The 14439-nt window shown below is 41.5% G+C and overlaps 1 protein-coding gene across 1 annotated transcript in view; it reads left to right on the top strand.

The window, feature by feature from the left end:
• The first annotated feature begins 542 nt into the window (after positions 1-542).
• The window catches only part of GABRA6 (gamma-aminobutyric acid type A receptor subunit alpha6), a 43394-nt gene continuing 29497 nt past the window's right edge, over positions 543-14439 (top strand). Inside the window, exons 1-8 of the mRNA XM_089532109.1 lie at positions 543-844; positions 996-1138; positions 1765-1832; positions 6161-6381; positions 6483-6565; positions 9953-10096; positions 10769-10921; positions 12433-12692. Coding sequence (XP_089388235.1) covers positions 789-844; positions 996-1138; positions 1765-1832; positions 6161-6381; positions 6483-6565; positions 9953-10096; positions 10769-10921; positions 12433-12692 — 1128 coding nt within the window. The 5' untranslated portion in view covers positions 543-788. The remainder of the gene's footprint in view (positions 845-995; positions 1139-1764; positions 1833-6160; positions 6382-6482; positions 6566-9952; positions 10097-10768; positions 10922-12432; positions 12693-14439) is intronic.

Here is a 14439-nt window from a genome sequence, read left to right as displayed (position 1 = left end):
AATTAAGTTTGCTGTTTTGTTAAAACAAGGCAAAACATCCAAAGTATCAGCTGCACCGCTTACTAAATGTCCATCCATACTGGAGAAATAACCCCCCACCGCTTTAACTGGATAACTGCCCTGACTGAAGGCTATGGAATTCTGGGAGTTAGTTGTGGGCCAAGCCGGGTTATTTCTCCAGTGCGGATGCAGCCCAGGTCGTAAGGCCTACTCAGCCCTCAAAGGAGAGGCCACAGCAAAACCTGACAAAGGAAAGTTCCCGAAAAGAAAGGAGAGGTTCTGGTGCTGCTTAAGAATAAGAATAGTAAGAAGAAGAAGAAGAACCATCTCTCCGTGGGCCATAAAATAAGACTAAGGCTAAAAAGGCGGAGGCATTCCGAGCCCATAATCCGCCTCGCAGCAAGATGCCGGCGCTTTCCCGGATCCCCTGCCGGGTCCCTGCTAATTCCCTGCCCAAACTAGCAGTGGCTTTCTTCCTGGTTAATCCCCTAATGCCTTATTCGATGATTGTGTCCCTGCTCTCCCTCCGACCCAGCCCCAGCCCCAGCCTCCCCGGCCCAGAGGGAAGCAGCCAGCCGCCTCTCCGAAGGGAAGGAAGCAAGCGAGGCGGGAAGGCGAGGGGGCCGGAGGCCAGGGCCATCTGTCCTGGCTGCCAGCCTCCCTCGGAGCCACTAGAAGGCAGCTCGCCTCCTCCAGTCCCAGGAGCAGCCAGGGAGCAGACAGCCACAAGAGCCCCAGGGCGATGGGCTCTGCTTCCCAGAGGGGCTCCACTTGACCAGCTCTGGAGGATGGCGGCCTTGGGGGGCCTGGGGCTCTGCTGGAGCTCCCTGCTGCTGCTGCTCAGGTAGGGGAACTGTGCCTGACTTTCTGGCTCTTCTTGCGGGGAAAGAGCAGCCACTTTCTCCTGGGACTCTTTGGGGAGCGGCCTCTGACCCTCTGCTCTTGTCTCTTCTTCTTGTCTCTTGTGTCGGGGGTTTGTGGCTTTGCCTCCGCAGCCTCGACGGGGTGCTGCTGGCGGAGGAGTCCAGCGCCGACGAAGGCGACCTCTACGCCGAGAACATCTCCCGGATCCTGGACAAGCTGCTCGACGGCTACGACAACCGGCTCCGGCCCGGCTTTGGCGGCAGAGGCAGCCCAGGTGGGGCTCCCGCTCCTCCCTGGCCCCTCCAGCCCCGGACCCTCGGGGAGAGCGAGCGAGCGAGCGAGGGAGAAGGCTGAAGAAGAGCCTCGAGGGCGCTTCCCGGGAGAGAGGCCTCCCGCCAAGGCGGAGCAACCTGGGAGCCGGGCCGAGGAGCCGGGAGGAGGGTCGCCCTCCTCTGAAGCTGGGACCCCGCACCGCCCTGGGAGGAGTGCTGCTCCCTCCCTCCCGGGGGAGGGGGAGGGGGAAGGGGGCAGCCAAGGCATGCTCTGGAGCGCAGCAGAGGGAAGTTTCTGGCCTGGTGGCGGCCTTTCTCTCTTGGACGGGGAGGGCGCCGGCGGGAAAGGCCCCGGGAAGAAGGAGCAGCAGCAGCAGGAGGAGGAGGAGGGTCGGGCTAGGAGGGCTCTCTGGGCCAAGACAGACCCCCGGGGCACCTCGGGCAAGTCACACTCTCTCAGCCCCAGAGAAAACTTGCCAAGAGAAATAAAACCCGGGATGGGATCAGTTTAGGGTGGCCATAAGTTGGAAATCAGAATAATCAGAAGAATCAGCATACTTTAGCCCCTCAATCGAGTTCTAACCCTCTCCATTCTTCTTGGGTGGCTTCCCCCCCTTTTCCCTCCCAGGAGCCGTGACAGAAGTCAAGACAGACATCTACGTCACCAGTTTTGGCCCAGTGTCAGATGTGGAAATGGTAAGAGCTCCCAGAGGCCCTGATGGCCCCCTCCCCCAATTTAGGGGCACCCCCATTTCTCGTCTCTCCCCCCCCCCCCGCGCCTCCTTTGACAGCCCCTCCCCAGGCCCTGGCCCTATTTCCCAGGCGCCATCCTGGCAGCCTCTGAGGGGACTGTCATTAGAGCAGATTAGGCCTTTTAATCCCCTCCACAATCTCTGCCTGGCCTTTCCTGTTGGGGCAGCCCAGAAGCTGCTTGGCACAACAAGGGGAGGAGAGGGTTTTTAACTTTATTAGTCTTCGGTGGTGCTCTGGGATCTGCAGGAAAAAGAAGAGGGGCTTGAGCAGCCTTCCCAAAGGAATGCTTGGCCCACCAGGCCAATGTGGGCCATTCCTGCTTGCCCGCCCCCCTGGACAGGCTGGACTGGACTTGTTGGGGAAGGCACCCACCCTGGATAAGAAGATTGAGGCCAGGATGATACCAGGAATTACAAGGCAGAGCACAGAGCTGGGCCAGAAAAATTTAGCCAAGCTCACATCAGACAAAACAGAGAGTGGCCCTCCTTTGCTCAGGGGAAGAGCAGATGGCAGGGGGCTCTTAGTTGGGGGACCAACGTGATACCTGTGTGTATTTCACTCAGAAAGTGTAACCTTGGTCACCCACGGCCCAGTGTTATTAGGAGCACTTCTGGATGCTGGATTCAGTTTTGAATTAGGTTCCCTCCCTGTCCCCCTTTACCTTGCCCTTGCAAATTGGTTATTGGTCACCTCAGAATGCCCCAATGGTGCTTACACTTCCTCCTGAAACGAATGAGACTTCAGCTGCCATTTTACAGTGGGCCCTTGGTATGTGCTGGGGTCTGGTTCCAGGAAATGCCATGGATAACAAAACCTGTGGATGGTCAAGTACCATTGTATATACAGTAATGGGGTACAGTGGTACCCCGGGATACGAATGCGCCGCCTTACGAAATTTCCGGGTTACGAAAAAAATCAATTGAAAAAAACATTTCCGGGTTACGAAGGTTATTTCGGGTTACGAAAAAATTTTTGGTGCTTTTCGGCGCTTTTTCGCACGAAATCGCGGCTTTCGCTATTAGCGCCTATGGCTTTTTCGGCTAGCGAAAGTTTCCGGGTTACGAACGCGGCGGCGGAACGAATTAAATTCGTAACCCGGGGTACCACTGTAGTCAGATGGTGCCCTTTATATAAAATGGCACAATCAAGGTTTGTGTTTGAGAATTATGATTTTTAAAACATTTTCAAGCCGTGGAGGGTTGAATCTGAGGATGCAGAATCTATGGAGATGGAGGGCTGACTGTATAGACTTACTTCTGAGTAGATTTATATAGACTTGAGTGCTTTCTGTCATGTTTATGCTCAGAGTTGGATTGGTGTTCTCAAGTGTTCTGGCTGTTGTTTCTGTTTGCCTGCTCACATAGGCTGATTCTGTGAAGTTCTTGCAAAATTCACAGTAATGCTCTCAGAAAAGGATTTGAAAGATGGAACATAATCTCGCATATCTGAAAGACATCTGTTTCCCTCCCCTACTTTTAATAAGGGGTCATATACTTCATGAAGACATTTGGAGGGGACAGGGGACTGCTGAAATAGCCTATTGCTTGCCCTGTAAAATGGAATACTTAGTTCATTTGCCCATGACATTATACTTTATGCAAAAGAGTCATGAGTTTGGGATCTTTCATGGATGGCCATTTTCTTTTTGGGTGGGGTGGGGGTGGTAACAAGAGTGTAACCAAATTATGTAACCAAATTACATTTTTAAAAAATTATAATTAATACATCTGAAGTTACTTTAGCCAATGAATTTGTTTATTGGTATTTTTTTAAAAAAAGTTACTGTAAAGGGCATTTCAAGCAGTTATTTAGCACGAATTTGGCAATCCTTATTCAATTCTCTGATGAATCCTAAAGTGTTTTCTCCTCACAGATGTGACAGAAAGTAATGGAAAGTAATGGTAGAGTGAAATCAGTGCAACAAGTAACATAACAAGTTATGAGCAAACAGTAACAGGCTACTTTTTAAACACTGTAATGAGTAACAGAATACATTACTTTTGAAAGTACAGTCGGCACTCCGTATTCACAGATTTCTTATCCTTGGATTCAGCCACCCATGGTGTGAAAACATTTTAAATGTATATAAATTCCAAAAGGCAAATCTTGATTTTGGCATTTTGTATAAGTGACAACATTTTACAAATGCCACTGTATTTAATGGGATTTGAGCATCCATGAATTTTGGTATCCATGGGGTGGTGGTGTATGTGTCCTGGAACCAAACCCACTGAAACTTTCCAGCCATGATTAAGGACTTTATTACACAGGAGGCAAGCGCCCGCATCCCATGAATAAAGGGTCATTTCCCGTGAATATCCTGCAAGAGCCGGATTGTTTTTGAACAATGTTACACAACGTCGCCATTATCCTAGCATTATCCCACGAATAAAGAAGCAGAATTGCACCACTGGGATAATGCTGATGTCGTATGAAAATAATCCTGCTCTTGTGGGATATTCACAGATTTAATGGCCATTTATTCACAGGATGTGGGTCCTTGCCCCCTGTGTGATAAAGTACTAAGACTACGAGTTTGTTTTCAGACCAAACTGTGTCAGAAATATGAAGGAAGAAAGTCAGCCAAAATCCTCATTCATGTTGGAACACTATGGGTACTTCGTGTCTAAACAAATTCTCTGAGCCACTTAACACAACAGCATTCATTAAGAACTGAGTTTTCTGTAATCCTCACTTGAAATGAATGAAAGCACCACAAAAACTAGCATTGGCTGATCTAGCTTGTGTAGGTAGGATTTTATAGTGTAGTGATCTTAGATCCCTAGGGAATGAAATTTGGAATATAATGTGGTGGTAGTGGTAGTTAGGATGATGTGTTATCCTGAAACTTTTGATTTTTAATTATAATGGGGACCTTGTCAAAATTTAGAAAGATAAAAGGTAATCTCATCCCTATCTAACAGGTTTCCCATTTTCAGGATTGTTCCAGTTGACCCCTTGTTGGAGGCAGGCCAGCTAAAATCAAAAGCTAGTATCTTAGGACAACAAGACTTTTTTTTTCCTTTCTGTTTTCAAATATCTTTATTGGAAGGCCATGCATTGCTCTCAGTTGTTGTATTTCAAATCACTGTATATTTACTTTGTGAAAACACAGTCTGCATTTTCTAGTACAAAAAACTAAAAATCGTTCAGGAATGTAGACAATATTCAGCTTAAATAGCGGAAAAGTGCACCAGGTACTGCTGCACTGCAGACACTTCTGCATGTTCCATAAGATTTTAAATAACTATGCTGTCAACACACAATATAAAGAGCAATTATGAAAAAACAAGACACTTAAATATAACAAGTCTTTTTAAATGGATGGCCTTACCATTAGACACCAGAACCTTTATTTCAAGCATTTTAACTTTGCCCTTCTGGCTTTTACAGATCAATCCTTAGGAATCTTCCTTTTCTTATTGTCTGCTTACTCTTTTCATGACTTATTCTCATTTTCTCTTCTATTTGCTTATTATTTCGAAATGAATCTTTACCAAATCACTCATTTTATTCCCACCAATCCTATGGTTCTCACTCTAGGAAAGCTTTTATTCTACCACAGCACTGTTAAATCCAAGTCTCTGCTAAAAAGCTACTTTTATCTTCTCCAAAACCAATATTGCATATTCATTTTAAGACATTAATATAGGGAATTACATTTTGTTTTATGAATTCACGTAAGGTTTGTGTTTATTATGTGATTGCAAATTATGCACTCCGTTTTTGCTTACTGATATGAAACCCTTTAAGAAAGGGATATTTTTCTTTCCTTCACAGGCTGGCTCCTTTTTAGTAACTATTTAAGAATAATAGGATTAAAGTGATTAAGAAGCAGATGGAATGGGGCTGACTTGTCCATGTAAGCTCTCCTACCAAGAAACCACATATTGTTACTTGAATGTCAAGGTGGGCAACCTGCAGCCCTAGTGCCACATCTGGTCCTTGACCTAATTTTATGTAGCCCTCTACCTAATTTCAGAAGCTCTCTGCAAGTGGTGACCTCATACCTCTGACGAGAGAGATATCTTTCTTTTTCTGGGCACCTCCCCCCCCCCACACACACACCTAAGATGGGGTAGAGAAAAGCATGCCAGAAGGAAAGGGGCTGGGGATAGAGATAGAGGCTAACAACTAAAAGAAAGGAAACAGGTTTTGATCGTGCAGACTTCCAGTATATGTCCTTTGACAGGTAACCCCAACAGGGAAAAAAATGTTTCCTCTACTAATTCCGTCTTCAGTAGTTATTTAGTTGATTTGTTTTGCTATAGGAATATACAATGGATGTTTTCTTTCGCCAAACATGGATTGATGAGAGGCTGAAATTTGGTGGGCCCACAGAAATTCTGAGGTTGAACAATTTAATGGTCAGTAAAATATGGACACCAGACACCTTCTTTAGAAATGGGAAGAAGTCAATAGCTCACAATATGACAACTCCTAATAAACTTTTCAGGATAATGCAAAATGGCACCATTCTCTATACAATGAGGTAAGAATAACTAGTTTTTTTCTGTTTCATAGCCCTCTTACATGAGGGAGGGGAGTGGCTTTTGTGGTGATTAATTTCAGTTGTGCTCTCCTCCTTTTTAGACTTACGATTAACGCTGACTGCCCAATGCGTCTGGTAAACTTTCCTATGGATGGACATGCTTGTCCATTGAAGTTTGGGAGCTGTAAGTCCGCAAAAACTTCATCTCTTCCAATATAAGCAAAGTTTTAAAAAGCATAATATAGGTTCATCTGACTTACTGTCATTTTTGAAGTAATACTGCAGGGCATTATAGAAGTATGCAGTGAGTTTCTTTGGAAAGAAGTGTTAGAAGTAAAAAGAACAGACATTGCTGGCTAAGATTTTTTTTTAAAAAATCACATTTAATTTTTTTTATCAAATCTGAATTAAATTCACAAGATCAAAAACATTCTGTTGGGTTAGTTGACAAAGAATTGACAAAATAGTTCTCTACTACTTTATTTTTTCTGCTTGAGATCAGGTTTTATTTAATTTTCCATTTTTTTCATATATTCATCTAACTGAGGTTGATGTATACATAAGTGGTTCATGTGACTTCATGACAGAGATAGCTTTTAAATAGTTTAGCAAACATAGGAATGGAACAGGTATGACTTGTAAATTACATGATGTGTATTAACATCTTCCAGCATCACTTTGTTACTTAGCCACTTATGCACATATGGTAATATATGCATAAAATCAGTTTTGATTCTTTATTATTATTTATCCCATGTCATAATTATCTTACACATTTCCCTTGAAGCCATATATATAATTGCAAGGTAACCTTGAAAGCATATTCTTTAAAATTAAGTGAAAACTGAGTAGCAATCTTAAACAAATTAAACCACTGACTTGAACTTGCATTATTTAGATACTGATTCTGTTTAAGGGTATAATTTAAAATAGAGATTGTTTCATTGTCATTTAGAATGTTATGCATTTTAGCTAACTTTTTTTTAGAGGCTAGTGGTTCAAATTAGATTACTAGTAATTTTTTCTCTGTGTTAAATCTTTTGTTTTGGTATATCAGTAGAACAGATATATCACAGTGAGGTGTAGTTTGCACACAAGTAAATGAAGTTTACTTCATTATCTGAAAATATTTAATTATACATATCAAAGACATGATTTTGTCAAATGTTAAAATACACAAATGGCAGCAGAAGATGCTAGGGGAGCTAATCTCTTTCTATACATATCACATGTTGCTAAAAGAGTTCTTCAGTGATGAAATTGTCATTTAAACAATGCGAGTAATTGAAAGAATTCTTAACTCATAAAAAACAATTAAATATTATGGAAATATTAATATGATATTCATTTAGGTATTAGATCCCTGCTAGGTTAAAGATGCTCTTCTGATTTAGATCTACAGCCATGTATGTAAGGGAAAGGAAGCCAGATTAAGGCCAAGTAAGGTGGAACAAGATGTTTCGTTTTTTTTTAAGATGGCCTTTAGGATGATAGATCCATGGAAGCACTGTTCTGTCTGTTCTGTTTGTCTCACCTTAATTAGATACAATATGTACAGCCATGCTTTTACAACATTATTTTTCTAAGAAAGGAAGAAAACAGTTATCCCCACTGAAATTGCAGCCAGTGATGGAAATTCATATGGTGATAGCCTATGTTTGGGATAAAATCACTGATCAAGCTGTTCTCAGGAACAGTGTTTGTTTGAGTCAGTAGACTTTTTCTGAGAGAAGGACTTGTGTAGTTCACTGTAGGGGAAAGATGTGACCACACTTTCTTCCCTTTCTTGTTTTCTAGCCAAACTTAAGAATGTCTTGTTCAAGAGTATGTTAATACTGAGACAGATATTTGCCAAGCCTGTACATACCCCAAGTTACCGAAGGTGCTTTGCATTAAATCCTGAAATTGCCAGTAAGGGATGCATGATATCATGGTTCAGGACTCAAGTTTAGAATATTTGTCTCATGGAATTTGTGTTAGAGTGTTAAAATAAGTTTGTCTTGAGACTTGCTCCAGGGTATCTTGCCCAAGCTGAATGGAACATAAAGGATCCTGATGGAACTGAATTTTTAATTGCACATCTCTAGTTTTGAATAAAAGTTATCTTTCCAGCCTCTGCATGTCTTCTTACCCAGTGTTATGACAGAGAAAGTGACCGAGGTAGACTAGGTTGAAGTAGTTTATCTGTCACTGATAATCATGCCTTTGATAAGATTGAAGGATGTGAAAAAAAATCTTCCTTGCTTGCTGGAATGCAACAAGGAGGAGTATATAAAATGGGTCTCAAAAACTCTCTGGATGTCAAATAATGTCTCTATATGTTTGAGAAATTCACTGGCTCTTCTCCCTGTTGTCAGTCATAGATTGTTGGTGAGAGGGGGACTGGATAAGTGATGTCATAATAAGTACATTTTTACTATCATCATTACTGAAATAACCAGAAATAAAGGTCAACTCAGGAAAATGGATGAATCATTTTGGAATTGTGTTATAATCATTCCTAAATTTAACCTGTTTTGAAACTTGCAGAGCAGTGGCTGCATCACTTGTCCGCAGCAAAACCAACATCACATAGCACCTTTAATTCTAGAAGCCAAAGTACTCTATGACCATATTTATTTTAAAATAGGTATAGATTGGATGTAGAATAAATTAGCCAACAGCACCTACATCATGATTAAGTATCTTTAAGTCCCACAGATTTCCTTTCCACATAGGGAGTTTTGACTTTTGGGAAAGCCATCCTGATTGTATCTTTTTCATATTATAGATATTTGCCTACATTTTCCACCAGTTTTAAAATTACATACAAATCGTACATTCAGTGTAAATTCATGTTTCAGGTTTATGCTAGAGAAAAGCAAAATGTTAGCATCATTAGTTTTCACTTTAGCAAATTGGAATACAGGTATGAATGTAAATCCCAGATTTATCCATCATTGTGCACTAAAAGAGAAATTGCAATTTTGTTCCTTCTCCCCGTGACATGGCAAGATTTGTTGCATGTTGTTGGAGAGATTTTGCTCATTTCATTGCTTCTTCTGCACATTTTTGTAAAATGTGCGTAATTGGAAAATATGATGTGTTACCTTCTGCATTTAGATGAGTTGTTCATTTTATTTTTATCAATCAGCTGATCCTTTTGAACATATTCTGTGTGTGTGTGCGTGTGCGTGTGTGCGTGTCTGTGTGTGCGTGTCTGTGTATGTATTTAACTTCACAAAGGGAAAATGCATTGGCAAGGTTTTATTCATTCAGCTTGATATGAATTGTTCATTTTCCCATATGTTCTGACCAGAGGTGGGGAAACATCTGGTGCTGGCGAAGAACTGGCTCTGCCATGCCTCCTTACTGGTGAGGGTAGCTAGGGCTGATGGGAACTGGAGTTCAGCAACCATTCAGAACCACAGCAAATGGAGCAGGAAATTTGTGAGTGGAACAGTACACAGAGCACAGATCGTACACTCCATGGAGGCCACAGAATTTAGCAGAATACAGATTTTCCTGCATATTTTGATATTGAAAGTTTATGGATATCATAGTTTTTCTTCTTTCTCCCTTCTTGACTCAGATGCCTATCCTAAAAGTGAGATTATTTATACTTGGAAAAAAGGACCATTATATTCAGTGGAAATACCACAAGAATCCTCCAGTCTTCTCCAGTATGATCTGATAGGGCAAACAGTCTCTAGTGAAACAATAAAGTCTAATACAGGTAAGCTCATGATTCCATGTGGAGTGGCAACATTAGCAAGCTTGTTTAGTTTCTGAGCATATTTAGTGAAATTGGCTCAATTGGTTGGAAAGTCTACTGACTTCCTCTCAGAGACTTATGTTCAACATGGTGCTTTAACATGTCCATAGCATGTCCTGTCCTTCTGACAGTGCTCCAGTTACCAAGTGAAAATGGTAAGATTGTTGCCAGGATTGCTCCCCACAATGCCAGGCAACACTTTCTTTCCTGTCACACAGCAGGCAACTTTAAGCAGAGATAGGATGCAGAATCAAGAGACTATGTGTCATGGGCACAATGAGCCCAACTTTTGCCTCTAAATTTTTCTCTAAGATTGCCTAGAAAACCAATTGAATAAAGACGCTTACTTGCAAGGTTATTTTTTCACTTACTTGCAAGGTTAGTGTACTCTGTAGCTCATTGTTCCTCCCTAAGGACTAGAAAAACTAGAATGAACTATGCAGGGGGGGATGTCAAAAGGGTAAACATTTGCAAATTTATTTGTTTTATCTGATCCAGTTCAGGTCTGTAAAGCCTGCTTATTCACGTTTTTTTTTTAATATTGAGTACATCAGCTCTGCCTGCCTGCTTATTTGAAATGTCCCAAGATAATACATGGACAAAGGTAATGCTGATATACTTGTTTCCTAACAGGTGAATACGTAATAATGACTGTTTATTTCCACTTACAAAGGAAGATGGGCTACTTCATGATACAGATATATACTCCCTGCATCATGACAGTCATCCTTTCTCAGGTGTCTTTCTGGATTAATAAGGAGTCTGTTCCAGCTAGAACAGTTTTTGGTATGAAGGTTATGATCTCAGCACCAAACCACTCTGTTCCATTCCATTTCAACCATTTTTCATTGCTTATATGTTTCATTTAGGTGAATATTCACTTCAGGTGCTCTATTTTCATCTACAAAGGAAAATAGGCTATTATCTCATTCAGACATACATTCCATGCACTATGACTGTAATCCTCTCTCAAGTTGTGTTTTGGATCAACAAGGAATCTGTTCCAGCAAGAACTGTGGCTGGTATTCATGCTTTTTTTACCCTCATGATCTTCGTTCATTAATGTGTTCGTTCTTGCATTGTTTTGTGTCTTATGCTGTTCTGTGGTGGAAGTTAGCATTAGGATTAGAGTTTTCCTTTCCTATCCTTTCTTTTCCTTTAGAAAGACAGTAACAAAGGAATTAAGACAGTGATGTTTTACTGCGAATATGTCCCATTGAATCAATGAGTCGTACTTTTAACTAAGACTAGGAGCAAATTTGTTCAGTTTGCATTTTAGTTTAAACAAATCTAATTTCAAATTTTCAAATTTTATGTTGAATAAAATAATCTGCAAAATTTGCCCTTTCCTGAATATTGCATTGGTGTTCTCCAGTTAAAAATGTGTACACAAATATATGTATTGAGCAGAAGTGGGCACAAGAATGCAGTTATTAGGGGAATACTATGCACTGTATTCAGTCAATTTGCTTACATTATATGCATTAAGGAAAATTGCATACAGAAATGAAATTTAGGAGAATTGTGCACAAAAATGAACATGCGTTTTAATATATACTTAAAAGACAGTGAATTCTCAATGATTGGAAAAAATTGAAAAATAAAAAATGATAAGATTCATCTGTCTCGGCTTCTGATTAATCATGAGCCGGCTTTTCTACTTGCTGAGGAATATCACAGTGCAGGGCTTTTTGTTGTTCTTGTTGTTTTAAATAAACTGGCTTAGCATCAGATCACAAGCCTGCAGATCTGTGGAAACTCACCAGATAGGAAATGTCCTTGTACCCAGTGGGTTTGAATTCTGCAAACTTGTGCTCTGCCTATACTTCTGCAGAGATACCTATTGAAAAATAACAGGGTTTCCTTCTGATCATAAATGGCTTGCAACTTAGGGGCGAAAAAGACCACCCAAGGGTGGATCCAGGGTGTCCTGGCGCCACTTATTCCAGTGCTGCATCAGCGACATGCGTCGCCCCAATCTGACTGACAGCTGCTGTTTCAAATCAGCCTCTGAAAAAGAATTGGTTATTTCCTACTCCTTTTCAGGCTGGTTCTTTTCATTTAGAGAGGCATTGGGGCAGCTTCTGGCTGCATTCGGGGTGTGCATCGTCTAAACATGCGCCCAATGCAACCTGATGGCATCCCTTTTGGTCATTCTGTTTCGGGCCATGGTCTATAAATTGGTTATTTGGTTGAAATGACATATGACACTAGTGCAAAGGGAGTTTAATTCACTAAGTTTGAAAATATTATATTCATGGAGTCCTCATTTCTTTCTTTCCATTCTTCATTTCCAGGGATCACTACTGTCCTCACCATGACTACACTGAGCATCAGTGCCCGCCACTCTTTGCCCAAGGTGTCTTATGCTACTGCCATGGATTGGTTCATTGCTGTGTGCTTTGCCTTTGTCTTCTCTGCACTTATCGAGTTTGCAGCTGTCAACTACTTTACCAATCTTCAGACTCAGAGAGCAATGAGGAAGGCAGCCAGGGCAGCCGCACTAGCAGCCGCCCTCTCAGCAGCTACTGTACCGGCGGAGGATGAGATAGTCTCGGTAATTGCTCACATTTCTGATAATAAGCATCATATAGGAAGAGACAGGCAAAGTAGTGAATGCCAAACAATTGAACAATATTACAGTGATCTTAGTCTGTGAGAGCTTACATAATACAAAGAGCTTCATCAGTTCAGGAATCAAATAAGTTGTTGTCTTAGTGAAAGCGTGGGGGTTTATATAATTATTTTCTAAAAAGATAATTGGAAGAGATCTTGTTCTGCATCTGTTTTATTACAATACAGTTTCTCCACCTTCTGCATAAGAGAACACTGCAAATTGCCTTAGATAGTTTTGCAGGCATATTCCTGAGCTGTGCTATCAGTGACATAGTCCTGCAAGCAGTGCAGGATCCTGTTCAAGTGGATATGCACCGGCCACACATTTTTGGATCAGTTTGTAACAGGCATTCTGTAAGTGGGTCATGGGTGCGGTGAAAGGAAATTAGACTTTACATAGGCTTGGCATCTTCACATAAGCTTGGCTATGTTGGAGGAAGCCCAGCAAAAGGCATGAAACGGGAAGCTCCCTGTGCCTGACTCGTGTGAGATACTGAAGTGCTTTATTTCAGGAAAGAAAAAAAGATCCTACACAGATGATGCCGAGCACAGTGTGCCCCCCTCATAATAGAAATATGATTGAAGAATGGCTTAGCAGCTGCAGCACTAAATTAAACCCCTCTGTGCCACATTTTCCTCTCTACTAGGGATGTGAAAATCTGTCATTTTGTTCTTGTTGTGTTTTTTAGAGCCACACTGACATTCTAGTCCCATACCAGTTCCATCTTGGGTTACACTTATTTTTTATGGATTCTGGCCCACCTCATTAGATCCATCTGATAGGGTGTTTTGGAGTTCACAAAACATCATGACAAAGAAAACTACCTAGTATTAAAAGTGCCACAAGTCTCTTTGTTGCTGCCGCAGATTAAACATATCTATACCCTTGGCCATTTTATTTTTCTAATAGTGTATTTTTGTATGCATATGTACATGGCTTTTTATGCCCTATCCCAGTGTTTCCCAAACTTTGGTCCTTCGGATGTTTTGGACTTCAGCTCTCAGAATTCCTGATTGTTGACTAAACTGAGTAGTGCTTTTGGGAGTTCCAACCTGGAGGATCAAAGTTGGGAAATGTTGCCCTGTCCAAAAAGGGACATAAACATGCATAGTTTACTAACAGAGTGTCAACCTTCCTGTGAGCAGGCAATAAAGTTGAAGTTTAAAATTTTTAAAAAAATCTGTTTTAAAGAAGATCTTGTTGGAGGTTTCTGAAAATCTACATAATTTGGAGAATGTCAACAGAGTTATTCCTCACGATCACTCAAAGAGATAGATCACTAGCAGTTTCAAGACAGATAAATCAGAAATATTTTTGAAGAAAAAAATTAAGGAATTCACTGCTGAAATGTATAAGCATGATTACAGGCTTGAAAGGGATATTATTTCTGGGAAAGTCTAAAGCTGGGGTGGAGTAACTCTGGTCTTTGAGATCTCTTGGTTTATAACTCACATAAGCATGGTCAGTAGTAACAAACTGGTGGAATTGGAATCCAAAACATCTGCAAAGTGAAAGGTTCTGCGCCCCCCCCGCCCCCTGGTCTAAGCAGAGACCTGGAGTTACAGAGTCATGATATATCAGGTTTTGGCACCTTATAAATATGTGTGTATGTGCACACTTGTGCAAGCATGAATATTTGTGCACATGCACGCACACACACACACACACACGTGCAGGTGTTACAATG

Source organism: Sceloporus occidentalis, unplaced genomic scaffold, assembly GCF_023333645.1.
Source record: "Sceloporus occidentalis isolate IW3139 unplaced genomic scaffold, rSceOcc1.0.p SCAF_1, whole genome shotgun sequence".
Classification (NCBI taxonomy): Eukaryota; Metazoa; Chordata; class Lepidosauria; order Squamata; family Phrynosomatidae; genus Sceloporus; species Sceloporus occidentalis.
Note: the sequence above shows the minus strand (reverse complement) of the source record. Positions and strands in the feature narration are given on the sequence as shown.